The sequence below is a fragment of the Talpa occidentalis genome, unplaced genomic scaffold (genome assembly GCF_014898055.3).
Source record: "Talpa occidentalis isolate TD23 unplaced genomic scaffold, MPIMG_talOcc4v2.1 talOcc4.8, whole genome shotgun sequence".
Classification (NCBI taxonomy): Eukaryota; Metazoa; Chordata; class Mammalia; order Eulipotyphla; family Talpidae; genus Talpa; species Talpa occidentalis.
In genome coordinates this window covers 113,337,849-113,354,122 of record NW_023605194.1, presented here as the reverse complement: position 1 = coordinate 113,354,122, position 16,274 = coordinate 113,337,849, and the positions used below count along the sequence as shown (strand labels likewise).

The 16,274-nt window shown below is 46.4% G+C and overlaps 1 protein-coding gene across 1 annotated transcript; it reads left to right on the top strand.

Annotated features, from left to right (window-relative positions):
• The first annotated feature begins 5,054 nt into the window (after nt 1-5,054).
• Nucleotides 5,055-15,979, top strand: RAB33B (RAB33B, member RAS oncogene family). The gene is made up of 2 exons (XM_037496825.2): nt 5,055-5,312; nt 13,197-15,979. Exons 1-2 carry the CDS (start codon nt 5,064-5,066, stop codon nt 13,635-13,637), a joined length of 690 nt encoding a protein of 229 aa, XP_037352722.1. The 5' UTR covers nt 5,055-5,063; the 3' UTR covers nt 13,638-15,979.
• The last annotated feature ends 295 nt before the right edge of the window (nt 15,980-16,274 follow it).

Genomic DNA, 16,274 nt, shown 5'->3' with positions numbered 1-16,274 from the left:
CCTCTTGTTTCCTCACTTCCCTCCTCTTACTCCATGTTTTCATTTTAGATGAAATTCTCCCCACTAGACTTCCCTAAACCCCAACTGCTCCTGGTGCCCTTTAGAGCTGACGTGGTGTCTGTCCTCTTGGCACCCACAGCCTGTACTGCACCGCCTACTTACTCCCTGGCCCACCACCTCAGGACAGGGGTCAGGTGAGTTCTTTCATCTTAGTGATGTGGAGAGAGACACACACAGGGGAGCCTGCAGCATGAGGTGTCCTAGGGCATAGCCCCTGCCAGGGGGAGGCAGGCACCTGTGGGGCGGCCTGGCAGCACCACACCCCATGCCAGGCAATGTGATCGGTGCCTCTGTGTGGTCCTTGAGCAGCAACATAAAAGAGGAATTGGGTGCCGCGGACCAGCCCAGCGGCGGCGGGAGATCGAGACAGTCTCAGGGATTGAGAACGAGCGAAAGGTGGTCGAAGGAATTAGGGCGAGGGACAAGAATGACACACAGACACACTCAAGGGAGAGTGAAAATCTGAGTGCAATTTATTAACATCAACCTTCTCTTTTTATACATTTCTGTGACAATTACCTAAGATTATTTTTCACAGTTTGTGGTAAATCATACATTAGATATGCAGTGAAACATAGCAAGAATATTACATATTGTTTTTCACCTAAATTCCATTTAAGTACAATTATCGATGAATCAAGCACTTACTGTGATTTACTCAGAGGAGGTCTTTGTTATCCTAACCTTAACTTAAATATTACCTACATGATTTTTATTATGATCATGTTTTATATATTTATCATAACATTAGTTTTTAATTACCACATATTATTATTATTAGCATTTACTATAAAATCACAATGATTACTTTTTCTTAGTCATATATTTAAGCATGTTCTAAATGCAGCTAAACCAGTTTAAAGCACACAGCTGGGCAGTGCAGCACAGGGCTACTGAACTGTAAGGTAAAGATTAACGGTGTGTGTCTCCGTGTTTTCAGGCAGTGTTTGTTGGTTGCTTATGGCGCCGATGCACAGCAATCCTTTCCTGTAACATCAGAGGGGGTCTTTTCTGCTTAACATGAACGCCAAAGTTTATGATGCTGAATCCCCGCGGGGACTGCGCCTGTCTTAGGTCGTCAGGAGTCGCAGACATGCGGCTGGCCAGTGCCTTCTTTAGTCTGCCCCCGATCTTACCCGTCATTGACTGTCCAGTCCAGCGCACAGGGGAAGGGGGTCTTACGTACTCTATTTGTGAGCATCCACAGTACAGCCACTCTTTATTTCATCCAATTACTGGAGATCAATGGTGGCAACAGTGGTATTGCCAGCCATGGAGGCAGGAGCCGCCACAATTGGGCACAGTCCCTTTCAGTAAACAGCGGGGCTTCTCATAACATCCTTGTTCAACGGCGTTTTGTTATAAAGTTGCCGACCAAAAGGTCCTGCAATGTTGAGCAAAATGAGGGTCCTGGAGGACCTGCTGTCTTCAGAGCATTCCCCTTCAAGTCGCAGCTGCCAGGACCCTCATGAGGACCTAAGTGAGGACTCGATGCACTGAATCGACAACTAGACCACAGTGCCTGGAGCTTCAGGTAAATGAAGAATTTGATTGAAATTGAAGTCTTTATTAACGGCCTGTTTATATTATTGCCTGAGACAGTGAGAGCACAATTTATTCCATTATCTGGCGATGCTCTGAATTTCAAGCTTCCCTCATACTTATTCCCTAGTAACGAGCAATTTCACACATAGAGACTGATATTTTAAAAACTTTGTTAATCAGAGACAAAATGGCTTAAAAGATGAATGATCGTCCTTTCAGGGAAGTGTATTTTTAAAATAGTTTTATGAAGGTTTATTTTATACACAAGAAACTGCCCATATTTAAGGCCCACACTGTAGGCTAGAGGTGGCGCAGGGGAGGAGGGGTGTGTGTGTGTGTGTGTGTGTGTGTGTGTGTGTGTGTGTGTGAGGACTCACCAGATACAGAGCAGGGAACAAAACAGGCAGATCTACTGAAATACACTACTGAGAGGAGCAAGGGATGAGGGAGGAGAGGTCTGCTGTGTCATGGGGGTCAGCTCCCTGGCCAGGGATTGAATTTATACTGCAGTGGCTGCCAATAGCTTGTTAGTGTTGTGTTTTTAACTCCTGTGCCACCAGGGAGGCCCTGATAGATGTTCTTTCTTTGGTAGGTGATCTTTGCCTGGTCTTATGGAGTACCATTCTCAGTCAAAGACTCAAGATTTCTGGAAATATTCTCTGAGCAAATTCCAGCTGTGTAAGATTGGTTCAGATTGACCATCTTTACACCAGAAATTTCTTAGTTCACTCATTTATTCATATTTTGCCAAGTATCACTGAGCTTTCAGTCCAACATCAAGAGTTGATGACCTGGTTAGTGGGACACAGTACATAAATGAAACAGTCTGGGAAGGTGGTATTCAAAGACCAAATGAGCAATACCCCAAAATGTATATTAGAATAAAGCAAGGGGGAAAAAAAAAAAAAGGCCTCCCTGGAGGCGCAAGGGTTAAGCAGTGCACTATGACGCCATCCGCAGCCTCTGCAGCACAAGTTCAATCCCTGGCTGGCCAGGGAGAAACCACATGGCGCAGCAGACCTCTCCTGTCTCGCCTGCTGCTCCCCTCAGCAGTGTATTTCAGTCAATCTGCCTGTTCTGCTCCCCACTCTGTCTCTGGTGAGTCCTCTCACCCCCCACATCTCTGGCCTGTACCCAGCTCTTGTATGCATAAATGAATAAATCTTTAAGAAAAAAAAAGAATAAATCATAGAATGTAAGTCATCAGAAAAGCTTCACAGACACAAGACTTTTGAGCCAAGATTTGAAATATGGATAAGGTTGGATAAACAGACAAAATAGTTTCTGACACAGTTTTTAGCAAGAGCTAAACTGAAAGCCAGAATACAAAAAAATAAATAAAAAAAGGGTCTTGGGGTGCAAAGATGTTGATTTTTTTCATCATACTTTGAGATTACCTGATTATCCACAGCTTTGATTTCAACTGCTTTTTGTCCTTAAATTTTCACATTCTCTCCTTTGAATGGGATTGGTCGAGTAGATTAGAGAATATATTCCACATGTCTCTAATAGTTTTTGGGGTGATTCAGCTTCATGGAAATAACTCAGATAAACATATAGCTGAATAAACTTTTTTTTTTTTTTCTGGCCAACAGGCTTTTGTACGTTGCTGACTGTATAGAGTTTTCTACCCTGATAGGCATGATTATATATTAAGGTTCCTGTAGATTCCTGTTAACTCTGGGCAAGCTCAGGTTCTAGCATGAATTTGCTGACTACATTTTCATTTTACCCATCGGAATAAACCGTTTATCTCCTTTTGTGCTCTAATGCTCCCCTCACTCTAACGCCTGCCATGTTCCTCCCCTCTATCAGCCTTACCTTCCAAAACACATAATCATCTGCTCAAACAGAAAAAAAAAAAAAACAACAAAAACCTCCTCATTGCAAAACAAAACTCATAAAAAGCAATGTTTACACGTTTTGGACCAGTTGAATGATTTAACATTAGCTTTCCTCTGGAGGAGGGGGTTCCTCCCGACAAGATTCATTAAGGCTGAGTGTTCTCCAATGAACATTTTCCTTAAGCAGCGTGCAAGTCAACGTGAGCGTGCGCTCCGTGTAACAAAGAAGGGAGACCTCACCAGGACAGGAGGCTTTCACAACCACCAGGGAGGTCATCTCCAAACAACTGCTGGGCTCAACTGTAAGGGGTGGGGGTTGTCCCCAGGATAGGGGAAGGTTCCAGGTTCCCTGCCCCACCCAAAGGAGGGTGGATCTGAGCAGGGAGAGAAGAAGCTGCAGAGGAGACTGAGAAGGAAGGAGGCAGGATGGAGCCAGAAGGAGACCTGGAGGAGGCACATGGAGCCTAGAGACCGGTGAAGAAACTGCGCTTGCCTTGTGGTCGTGGACTGGGTGACACAGACATGGGTGAGACCCGTGGGGAGGTGACAATGGCAGCTTTTATATCGGTTTTGCTTTTGCTCTTTTCCTCCCAGACTTGTCTGGTTGTTTCTGACCCTTTTCTGTGGGTTCCCACTGGCAGGTGCTTTAGACTTGGGGCAGCTTTGGGGCCTTGCTCTGGGCCAGTCCCGCTTGGGTGGACTGTGACCCGCGAGGGGACGGGAAACTTTGGGTGCTTGATCTACTTGATCTAGAAACTAGATTCTTTGTCTCTCCTGAGTTGTCTCCTAATTGTATTAAAGTTCCTCCCCATTAAAGTCTCACATGTTTTGTGTTGACGCAGCGGGTGGCAGAACCTGTGGGCTTGCGGGGGTCTGGGCCGCCCCCGTCCCTGCCTGTAACACAAGTCCCAAGGCCCCCCCTCCACCTGCTCGGGGGTGCTGGGGGACAGGCACACAGCCTGGGGGCGCCCAGGGCAGGTCTGCGCGACTCCCGCCGGCCCCCCGACAAGCCCGCGGGCGCCCCGAGGCCCCGCGCCCAGCTCCGGGCCGCCCCCACGGCCCGGACCTCTCGCGAGCCGCCCCCGGCGCCTCCTCCCTCGGGGCGCCCCGCGGCGCTACCCGCCCCCAGGACGGCGCGGCTGCCCCGGGAGGGCGGGGGCCTCGGACGCCCCGGAGCCAGAGCCGGGCCGGGCCGGGCGCTCAGCAGGCCAGGCCCTACCCGCGCGGAGGCCCCGGCGGCCCCGCGCCTTCCCAGGTGGCCGCGCGCGCGCCCGAGGGACGCTGGGTGGGGCCGGGGGACCAGGGCTCGCGCGGCTGGGCGGTGGGCGCCGCACTCTTGTGGCGGGGCCTGGGCGTGTAGGGGCGGGGCCTGGGTGCCGGGGGCGGGGCTTGGTAGGCCGGCGACCGGGCAGGGGCGGGGCCTGGTGTCCAGGGGCGGAGCCTGGTAGGCCGGCCACCGGGCAGGGGCGGGGCCGGGGGCCGGGGGCGGGGCTTGGTAGTTCGGCGACGGGGCTGCGCACGCGCGCGGCGAGGCCGGCGGGCGGGGCGCGCGGCCGTGGCGTCACTCGCGGCGGGGCTGCGTCGCGTCCGCCGCGGCGCGGGCGGGTCCCGAGAATGGCCTCGGACATGGAGTCGTCGCTCGAGGCCAGCCTCTCGGCCAGCGGGGCAGTGGCCGGGGCCTCGGGGTCTCTGCCGCCGGCGCGCTCCCGCATCTTCAAGATCATCGTGATCGGCGACTCCAACGTGGGCAAGACGTGCCTGACGTACCGCTTCTGCGCCGGCCGCTTCCCGGACCGCACGGAGGCCACCATCGGGGTGGACTTCCGAGAGCGCGCGGTGGAGATCGACGGGGAGCGCATCAAGGTGAGCGGCCGCGGCCGTCGGGGAGGCGCCCCGGGGACGGCGCCCGAGCCCGCCGCGGGGTGCGCGCTGGCCCGGCGCAGGGGGGGCGCCCAGCGCCCCCTCGCCGACCTGCAGACCCGGAGGACGTGCGCCCAGCAGACCTCAGGGCAGCTTCCCTGACTTTCATGTGCGTGAGGGATCCCCGGGGAGCTTGTTTTGTTTCTAATGCAGGTTCCGCCCTGCTGAGGCCACAGGTAGAGCCCGCGCAGCCGGTCCGCGGACCGCACGTGGAGTAGCAGCGTGTGGGAGCGGGCGCCCCTCGCTCCTGAGGCCCGTGGCCTGGAGTCAGCGAAGAAAGAGAAGGGAAAGCAGTGACTTTCTCAAGCACAGACGGTTCATTTAATAAGCACTGTTTGGCAAACATTCATCTGAGCGCTGCTAGTAGGAATTGTGGAAATTGAGCCTTTGAGGAAGTGCTCAGGTATTCTGCAGACAGTTTGGCCCCTGTGGTTTCTGTATGACACTGTGAGTGGGGTAGAAAAATCTATTTTCTTGCAGAAACTTTCTAGACATAATAGTTTCCACTTGAGTTGCCAGGAGCACATGTCTTGGTGCCACCCTCTTCCCCTCTTCCCAGTCTTTAGTTCTTGGTGGCTCCTGAGACTGGGGACACGGGAAGAGTGGAGAAGGCAGTAGACCCACCAAGACCAGGACGGCGCTGGAGACACTGAGGAGTGAGGATCAGTGACAGGGCCGAGGCCTCCTGGTGGTGTAGCCTTACAGACGCTTCTTCAGTCCAGGTCGCCAGCAACCCTTTAGCCAGCTGCTGGTACCATCTTAAAGCAGGCATCGCTAGAATTGCCCTTTTTGTTTTTTGGCTTTCAGTTAGACTGATCATCTCTACCTGATTCCCCCACTGGGAAGGGTGGGGAGGGGGTAAGCTCAGTGCTTGCTTCCTACCTCCATATCCAAGAACAGTGTATTTGTAAGTTACCCAATCACTGCACACCCCTGTCCCTGAGTGGGTGTTACCCCGCTGCTGATGGAAAGGGTAAATAGGGTTGAAAGAAATCAGCCTCTCCAGGGCCTTTTTTGCCTTCGGCTTTCACTAGTGTCCATTGTCCTGCTCCGGGCTGCCAGGGGTGGTCCTTTGATGCATTGTTTTAGGGAGTCCAGAGAGATTTGTATACACTGAGAGGAGAAGGTAGGGAAAGAAGAGACTGAATGTACTTCATCAGAATTGGTTGGGCCCTGGTACCTGGGGGGAGAAATGAACAGAACTTGTGAGGCTGGGGAGGGAGTTGCATTTAGGAGAAGCAGTTCTGTCAGAAAGTGCGGGGGCTTTGGAGTCCGGCTGACCCCCAGCCGATTGGGCCAGCTGCCGCTGGTCTGGACCTGTGGAGGGTAGGGTGGGCCATGGGTGCTTAGTAGGGTGAGCCACTTTACCCAAGAAAGTCCCAGTTTTATATTTATTTATTTATTTTTGATATTTAAAGAGCAGGTTTATGAGAAAAGGGATAGGACAGTAAAAGACACTTGTATAGACACAAGCGTGCAGGAAGAGCTGCCCCAAAAGGGACAGGTTTGCTGAGAGAGGCCTGCATGGTTGCAGGAGGGCGAAAGTCCCAGTTTTAAAACTGGAACCTCATACTCCAGGAACCTCCTCAGGCCCAGGCGAACCGGGGCAGATGGTGACCCTAGTCCACGGGCAGGTTCCTTAATCTTTCCAAGTCTCTTTTCTCTTCCAAAAATTGGGGTGATAATGCAGCGTTAGGCTGGCGTGGGGGGCAGCTAAGAGTGTACGAGCACCTGCTGCAACAGGTTGTGTTCCTGTGGCAAGTGTTAAGGGAGGAGGTGTCGGTAAGAACATCTGTGAAGAGTTTGAACAACAAAGCTAAGGGGTCTGGGCTCCACTCTGTTCACGGGCGACGGCCTGGGAGTTCTGGAGCGCCCGGGACTCGGGCTGCCCCTTGCCGTGTCCCTGTCCCCATTCCCGCCTTAGAAGTGCCTCGGCTTCAGCTGTCACTTCTGGGGTGTAACTTCCAAACCTCTGTGCGGCCCCCTCCTGCCTCCGGCTCTGATTCCCTCCTGTCCCGACAGGGCTTTGGAGGATCCACTCCTTCGCCTCGGTTGTCTGCGGTGAGCTGTCCTCCTGGCAGAACCGCCCCTCTTGGGGCTCCGCGGGCCTCTTCGTGGCCCTGTTCTCCTCCTCACCCTGCAGACCCGCCCCGCGCCTGTCCCGTGTGCAGCTGGCTTCCTACCTGCGCCATTTCCCTTTTTCATCCTTTCCTCAAAACCCTAAGTCAGGTCTCTTGACCCCTTTCAGCTGCCGCAGCGGCTCAGCGCACCTGCCGCCCTGCGCTCAGCCTCAGCTCCTCCTCACGCTGTGGCCCGCAGCGGGTCACCAGGCGCCGGAGCAGGCTCACCCCTGCCGGGCATGCCGGGGCTCCTCAACGTGGGCCCGCCGTGGCGCTCAGGCTGCCGGTCTGACGCTCCCCAGCAAGGTCCTTCACGTCCGTCTGTCCAGCCGGCGAGGGGCTGGCCTGGCTTCCTCTTGTGTTTCCCACTTCCCCTCCCCTGGGCTGTCCCCGCATCATGCACAGCTCGGGTGTCTGCTCATCTCTTCAGCGCTCCCCACCCTCCTCCACTCTCGCTTCTTCCTGCGTGGCCCTTGGCACCTTACGGAGCCTTCCAGTGGCCGCCTCCTTTCTTCCGTTTCCGCCCCTGCTTCCAGGCCAGGGCCTGTCTGGTGATCCCGTCCCCTTGCCTGGTCCAGCTCTGCTCCCAGGCACCCAAGAAGTCAGTGTTGGGTGTGTGGATGCCGCACTGGATCCCAGAATTGAGGTGATGGGGGAGCGCACGTAGAGAGAGGGCGGTTGGCAGAGGCCACAGGCTGGGGGAGCAGGCGCTGCGTGAGCAGGAGGAGGGGCTGCTGGACAGGTCGGTGGGCGTCGGCAGAGATGAAAGTGCGTCTGGAACTCTGCATGTTGAGGGGTTCTGTAAAAAGTTTTGTTTTAGTCATTTGCTTGTGGAGACGGTATGTTCACATGGAAAATCTCAGCTGCAGGAATGTGGGCTTGGAACCAGGGGAAATAATCATGCGTAGGAAGGTGAAGTTTGGAGCCCAGGTCGAGGTCAGAGGGCCCCACGTCAGTGATGTGCCCCGGGGAAGAGCCATTTCCAGCAGCTGCTGTGAGCGCTACAGAACCACCCACCCACTGCTGCCGCCGCGCCTGGCCCCACCTCGGCACTGCCTGTGCCCTGCCTGTGCCCACTGCCTGTCTTACCAGTTCTGAATGAAGTGTTGTAGCTTCCCGAAGGCCTCATTGACATGGTGACTGCTTTTCTGGCTCAGCAGCCAAGTGTCAAGCATTATTACTTCATTCTTGTTTCCTGAAAGTCTTGATATGATTAGAAAAGAGTTTTGAGCAGGTTTGAGGGGAAAGAGGAGTTTGTTGGGTCAATAATACTGTTGACCTAAAGTGTAGTTTGTTTTTGTAAAAGAAATTCATATTTTTGATGAAATAGAAAAGTAGTAATTAAGGGGGAAATGGCCTGAAAGAGACAGCCATCATTAATATTTTGGTATCTTTCCTTGCTGTGTGCTTTTAATTAAACGATGAATATGCATTATTTGAAACATAACTCATTCTTCATTTGTGGAATGATTTTTGAATACCAGAATGACAGGCAATGTTATCAAGAGAGAAAAGAGCAGGTCCGATTTTGTTGGACAGTTTTTATACAGGTCATCCAAATATTGCCAGAACATCTTTCTAAATGCTAAAGATACCATTCGAAGTGGTTTTCTTTTTCTCTTACACACTGAGATTTAATTCACACACTGAAGGATTTACGCTTTAAAATATGCAATTCAGTGTTTTTTTGTTTTTAAAGATTTATTTTTTATTTATACAAGAGCTGGGGTACAGGCTAGAGGAGCAGGAAGGTGAGAGGATTCACCAGAGACAGAGCGGGGAGCAGAACAGGCAGACTGACGGAATACACTACTGAGGGGAGCAGCGGGCGGCAGGAGAGGTCTGCTGTGCCATGTGGGAATCTCCCTGGCCTGCCGGGAAACAAACCCGCGCTGCAGAGGCTGCGGACAGCTTCACAGCACTGTGCTCTACCTGCTGCGCCACTGGGGAGACCCCTAGTTTTTAGTATTTTACAAGACTGTGCAACCATCATCACTGCTCATCCTAGAACATTCCATCTCTCCAAAAAGAAACCCGTACCCACCAGCAGTCATGTTCCTTCCCTTCCCTCCAGTCTGTGTCTGTCTCTGTGAATTTGCCTCTACCAGACCTTTCGTGCACATAGAAGTTTGCAACGGGAGCCCTGTGTGGCTGGCTTCTTTCGCTGAGCATGAAGTTTACAAGATTCATCCATGTTGTAGCTGATAGTAGGACTTCATGCCTTTTCACGACTGAATACTGTTCCATTATGTGGATATACTTTTTTTTATGTGTTCGTCAGTTGACAGGTATTTGGGTATTTCCACCCTTGGCCATTATGAATAAGGATGCCCTGAACATCTGTTTACAAGTTTTCATGTGAACATGGGTTTCCAGTTCTCTAGGCTAGACACCTAGGAGTGAGTGGCTGAGTCGTGTGTCAAGACTTCAGTTTTTTTTCCTAATAGTATATTAGATTGAAATTCAAATAACATAAAATTAACTACTTTAAAGTGAACAATTCAGTGGCAGTTAGTGGTTCATAATATTATATCACCACCCCTTCTGTCTCGTTTCCAAATATTTCCATCCCTCCCGAGGGAAACCCCTCACTCACTTAGCGTTTCCTCCACTCCCCGGTCCCTGGCCGTGGCCGTCTGGGCTCTGTCTCTGTGGACCTGCTTGGGCTGGTTCTGTCTCGTAAGGGGACGCGTCCGTCACGTAACTGAGTATGTGACTTTGTGCCTGACCTCTCATAGCGTTTCAGAGGCGCACCCACCTCGTGGCAGTACTTCATCATTTAGGGTGAAATTATATTATGTTTAACGTTTTGAGGAACTGCAAGCTCTTCGCTAAGGTGGCTGCTCTGCCTTACACCTCCACCAGCAGTGCACAAGGGCTCGGTTTTTCTACGTCTCTGCCAACACTTACCTTTCTTGCTTTTTAAAAATTATTCCTCCCCCTCCTCATCCTAGAGTGTGTAAGGTGGTAGTGTGTTGTGCTTTTGATTTGCATTGTCTTAATAGCTAATGATTTGAGTGTCCGTTTGTGTGTTTATTGGCTACTAGGAGATTTTCTTTGAAGAAATGTCTATTCAGATCCTTCACTGGTTTTTAAAGTTAGGTTGTCTTTTTATTAGTGAGTAAGTAAATGTCCTGGAGACTAGACTCCGATCTCTATGTTATTTGCAGATATTTTCTCCCATTTTGTGAGTTGTCTTTTTACTATGTTGACCATGTTCTTTGAAGCATAAACATTTTAAGTTTTAGTGAAGTTCCGTCTTTTATTTTTTCATTGGTTGCTTGTGCTTTAAGGTATGATATCTAAGAAACATTCCCTAGTCCAAAGTCATGAAGATTCACCCTTACATTTTCTTCTAAGACTTTTTTTCATCCATTTGGTAAAACTTCTATATATGGTGTGAGATAGGGGCCAACCTTATCTCTTCCATGTTGTCCCGGGTCATTACTGAAATGAAAGTTCTTTCCTTTATAGAAGTGTCTTGGCACTTACTGTAAATCAGTTAACCACAGATACACCCATTTACTTCTGGACTCCAGTTTGTTCTGTTGATCTCCGTGTCCAGTCTTATGCCAGTACCACACAGTATTTATTACCATGGCTTTGTCATCAGGTTTGCCATCTGTAATTTGAAGCATTTTTCATTGTATGTTGAGTGTTTTTATTCTTACGTTGTTAGTTGGGGTAAAGTTCTTTGCTTTCAAAAAAAGGAAAGTTGTATTTTTAAAGAATTGTACAGTTGCTTTCTTAGTCCTTTGCTTAGTCTGTGGAACTAGTCTCGATTACTTTTTTTACTGGGTTGAAGCTAAATTTGCCTCTTACTGTTGAGGCTAAGACCCAAAGGTATTCTAAGAGTAGCCTGCCAGCACACGGTAGGCATTGCGTAACTAAGTGTTGGTTTAAAAATGGGGGGTTGCAATTGTATGGGGAATATAAAAATAAAATTTATTATTTAAAAAAAAAAAAAAAAACACACAAACAGAAAAAAAAAATAAATAGTCTTAGATGTTAGTTCTTAGTTTGCTTTGCTGACATCTGTTTCCTTCTGTCTCTGACTTAGATGATACTGAGTCTTTTCTGTACATGACCAGTAGCTTTAGGACGGCACTAGCTTCTGGGTGAGCTGAGGGGAACCAGAGGCAGCAGTCGTGTGGTGCCCCCAGTCGGCTGGGCCCAGGCAGTGCTGGACTGTGCTCTGCTGTCCTTGTGTGTGGCTTTCAAGACTTGGCGCTCAGGAGGCGACAGCTGAACCTCCAGATGTGAGCTACTGCTCCTTTGGCTGGCAGGGTAGAGAGAGAGAGGTGCAGGAGGCGCCTGTCAGGTGCTCTGCTTTCTGCAAAATTACGAATCAGTCATTTTCCCGGAAGCCTCGCCCAGAAGCCTGTTCACGGGATAGTAACTGTGTCACGTGGGCGCCCGTTGTTCCAAGGGAGCCTGAGAAATCAGGTTTGGGTGGCGTTTCATGTTTCTCCTGGGAGAAAACTAGGTTTATGTTAACTGAGAAGAAAGAAGGAATATTAAGAAAATGAAGAAATTTAGGTGAAAAAGAGCAACCAAAAACATGAAAAAATCTGAACTGATGAAGTTTGGAGAGCCTGGGAGTAGTACATTTTTTAAATGTATTTTACATTCATTACATCTTAGTTGAGAACTTAGCATATATTGCCATGTTCTGAGCACTTGTGCCTTCGATCTTACTTGTAACTTAATATTATGTCGATTATTGTATAATAGTTTCTTTTATGTCTTCAAATATCTTTCATGATCAATGTAATGATTAGACAATTTCATTTTCATGAACTATCACCATGTTTCCAAAAGTAGTTAGCACTACTCAATTCAGTTAGTTAATAAGTAGTGAGTGCCTGTTTTCCTTTTAGTCAGAATAGATCTGTAGATTTAAACTCAATTTCCTGCTGCTTCTCTATTGCTCTATGAGAAATCACCATTGTAGACTCAGAGTCTATACTGGGACTATCTACAAATAGAACAAGTCTCTCAGCTTCTAGTTTTTTCCACTGTGACCAGTTCCCTCCTTATATAAGTGGAGGAAGTAAACAAAGGTTGGATAATTCAAGATTTTAAGGGAATTATAATGTCTGACTTATATTTAGCTTTAGATATCATTTCCTCCATATTCCATTAGAAAATACTAGAATATCTTCCTTGATAGAGATGTTTAAGGTAGATAAATGGTTTTCTAGTCTTTTAAGATTTTCAGGGGGCCTGGATTTTGTGCAGTTACATGTGTCTATATGTTGGTGTAGGGCTAAACCTCCTGACTTTCAACTTCTGTCCTAAGTTTACTATTTTAAATTAGACTAGTAAGAGGTAGGAAAGGACACAGAGTAACCAAATTTATAGGAATCAGTCATAATATGTTTCTCTCTAACTTGATAGATAATTTTTTTCTTAACATTTCAAAGTCATTTTTTGAGGTATAATTTTACCCAAAGAAATTTGATTTACTGACACTAAAATGCTAAATTAGAATATTTGTCCTGACACTTGTATTTATTATGTGGTAAGTAGACTAGTGTCAGAAACTCTAGACCCTACAAATAACACTGAACGTTATGTACTCGAAGGCCATTATGGAAGGGAAGCCAGTATTATCTGTGAAGAAGTACCAAAGACCACGCAGAAGTGATTACATTCTTTTATATGTACAATTGGAATGAAATTTCCAGTTTTTTTTCTTTTTCAGATCCAATTGTGGGACACAGCGGGACAAGAACGATTCAGGAAGAGCATGGTGCAGCACTACTACAGAAATGTGCACGCTGTTGTCTTCGTGTATGACATGACCAACATGGCGAGTTTTCATAGTCTGCCATCTTGGATAGAAGAATGCAAGCAGCACTTGCTCGCCAATGATATTCCACGGATTCTTGTTGGAAATAAGTGTGACTTGAGAAGTGCCATTCAGGTACCTACAGACTTGGCACAAAAATTTGCTGACACGCACAGTATGCCTTTGTTTGAAACCTCTGCTAAAAACCCCAATGATAATGACCATGTGGAGGCCATATTTATGACCTTGGCTCATAAGCTTAAGAGCCACAAACCATTAATGCTTAGTCAACCCCCAGATAATGGAATTATCCTGAAGCCTGGACCCAAGCCTGCAATGACGTGCTGGTGCTAAATAAGTCTTCATTATATGATCTAATTTTGACTAAAAAAAAATACTTTTGAAGTATGACAATGATAAGTCATAAGATTTAATCTCATGTGTAATGGATCTTCCTGACACTTTGCTATTTATCATTGCTCACTTTTGTATTTTGTTTCTACTTAATAAAGCTTGTCACTGTGACAATACCAGGCAAAAGTTGCAGGTTGCAGGTTTGCAGGTGAGGTTGAAATTGAAGCAAAGGTAGGGTGAATTTGAACATCTTTGGGAGCTCAATAAAAGAGCCTTCAAATGAGGGTATGATGAAATTTGAGTTCAATCTGTTCCTGGGGCTGAAAAAAAAAAATAGGGTTTACTACATATTTGCTGGTATAATCTTGAATGGAAGTGTTCTCAGTAGATAAAACCTGGTATTTGCCTCCCTGGAGTTCCTTCCTTGTACTATTCGTGTACCTACATGCATTATTATGGGTACATTTTAGAGCCAGGACTTTAATTCTAGTGGGAGGAGAAGACATAGAATGTTTTCTGGTTCTCAGTCCTCAAAGAATGCCTTTTCCAACAGTTCTAGACACTTGATATCTCTAAGCATTATCAATCAGGTCTACAGAAGTCGTTGTTTTGTAAAATAGTGATTTGAATTTTTTTACTTGATTTTATTGTGTGCAAAAGTCAGTCAGATTTTATTGCAAATGAAATGATATAATAAGGTGCTTTATACTTTATTTTGATATCTTTAAACAGAGAAGACCTAACTGAGAGCAGTTGAGGAGTTATTACAGGAGGGGAAGGTAAGCAAGGTTCCGGGTCGCACAGGAGACCTATTAGCCTCTAATTATTTCAAGCTGTGTCTGGCATGGCCTCCCCCACTTCCAATCCATTTAACTAGTAAAGGCTGAGTTAACGAATCATCTTCCATTTGGATTGTAGCTCCGGGGGCATCCATCTGATTATTTGGAGTCTACATATACCTCTATAATTGTATTATGGAGGTTACAGCACATCAATTCTTAAAATTTTATGGACACAACAAGCTATTCCTCCTCTGCATGAAAAAATAGGCTAGATCTTGGAAAATACCTTGACTGCCCCTCAGTGACGGAAAGACTATTCCAAAAGATTTTTTTACCCTAAATACTTTTATTTTGAATTTCCAAGTTTGCACATGGAGAACAGTAAGCTTGCATATGAAGCTATTACACGAATGGAGTGTAAGCCATGACCTCGAACTGAAGTGTGCACGTTTGCTAATTCTGTTAGATTGCTGTCCTTGATGATTTTAGAAGAAATTAAGCCAAAAGATGATTGTAATTACACTAGTTTCAGAATATGGGAAACCAATTAAATCAGAAACCAAATCTAGTTTAGGACTTTCTTTAATTGTTATGGTGGTCCTAACTGGTTAACTGAATTATAGAAACATGATAATGCTAGTGAATGCACTAGATGAGAACAATAATAATTTTAAATATTAGATTTAAGAACAAATAAGTTGGCTTTATTCATGTATAGGGAGAGTAATTCATTTTTCTTATGCTAGACTTGAAAATGGTTTGGCCATCTAAGTTAATGTTGATTTGTGTCTTTTTTTATAGGAAAACAATGACAGCTGTAATAATTGTGATGGGTGTAGGAGTCAGAGTTTTAAAGAAGGGAATCTGTTATTGATTTTCAAAACATTTTCTAACATGGGGAGAGAAAGTTTACAGACTTTTCCAAGCACATTTATGTTTTTTCAGCATGTTATTAATGGATTAAAAAAATTTAGCATTATTTCTTTTTGTAAGACGTTAGTAGTAAGTATCCTTTATAGTTCTAGGAAACAACTTATTTTTTCACTTTAATATTTATTTAAAAATATTTGTAGCTCATTTATAATGTTTTGTTTTAATTTTTCGATGTATATTATCTTTTAAAAGAACATACTTATCAGTGAATGGGGATACACTTTTAAATACCTTCCAAAATATTTTTAAAGCATTTCATTGACTATTGAGAAATCACTTACAAAATGGTGACTATCAACCAACCAACCATTTTTAACACACAAGTCACACACTTTGTTACCTCTGTGTGAATTTGTTCTAACTGACTTTTAAGGGAAAACATCAGATAAGTTTTGGGGGAAAGTCTTAATTTGTGAACACCAAAGGAAGCTAATCCAGAATTTAATTAGTTAACTATTAATGATAATGCTGTATTGATAGCAAATTGCTGATACACTTCCTCATGAAATCAAAACTGAAGTAAAATAATTTCGTGGTGGAAAAGTGTCACTGTAACGTTTTCCTCCTGAAGTCCAATAAACCAGCTTTACCATAAATAAATTGTGTTTCATTTCCGTTTGTTGGTGCTAAGTTGTGTGTAAAATAAAACAAAATCTCTTCTCCCTGGCTTCCAAGTAATACTTAACAAGTTAGAAACACACAAAAACTCACCCGATGGAAGTGTGTTTGTAAATACATTTGGGGTTGAACCTTCACAAGGGGAAAAAAACACAGGTATTAAAATTAGTTAATACATTTTTTAATTTGTGCAACCGAGTAATCCAACTCCTTTAAGAACACCTCAGTGAAAAAGTGCCACATACTGCAGGCTTTGCAGCATGAACACTGTAAGATGTACAAGAAAGACGGGAGTAAGTGTGCA

Coding starts and splice junctions, on each gene's coding strand:
- RAB33B (XM_037496825.2), top strand. CDS start 5,064: ATGGCCTCGGACATGGAGTCGTCGCTCGAGGCCAGCCTCTCGGCCAGC. Junction 5,313..13,196: donor TCGACGGGGAGCGCATCAAG/GTGAGCGGCCGC, acceptor TTTCTTTTTCAG/ATCCAATTGTGGGACACAGC.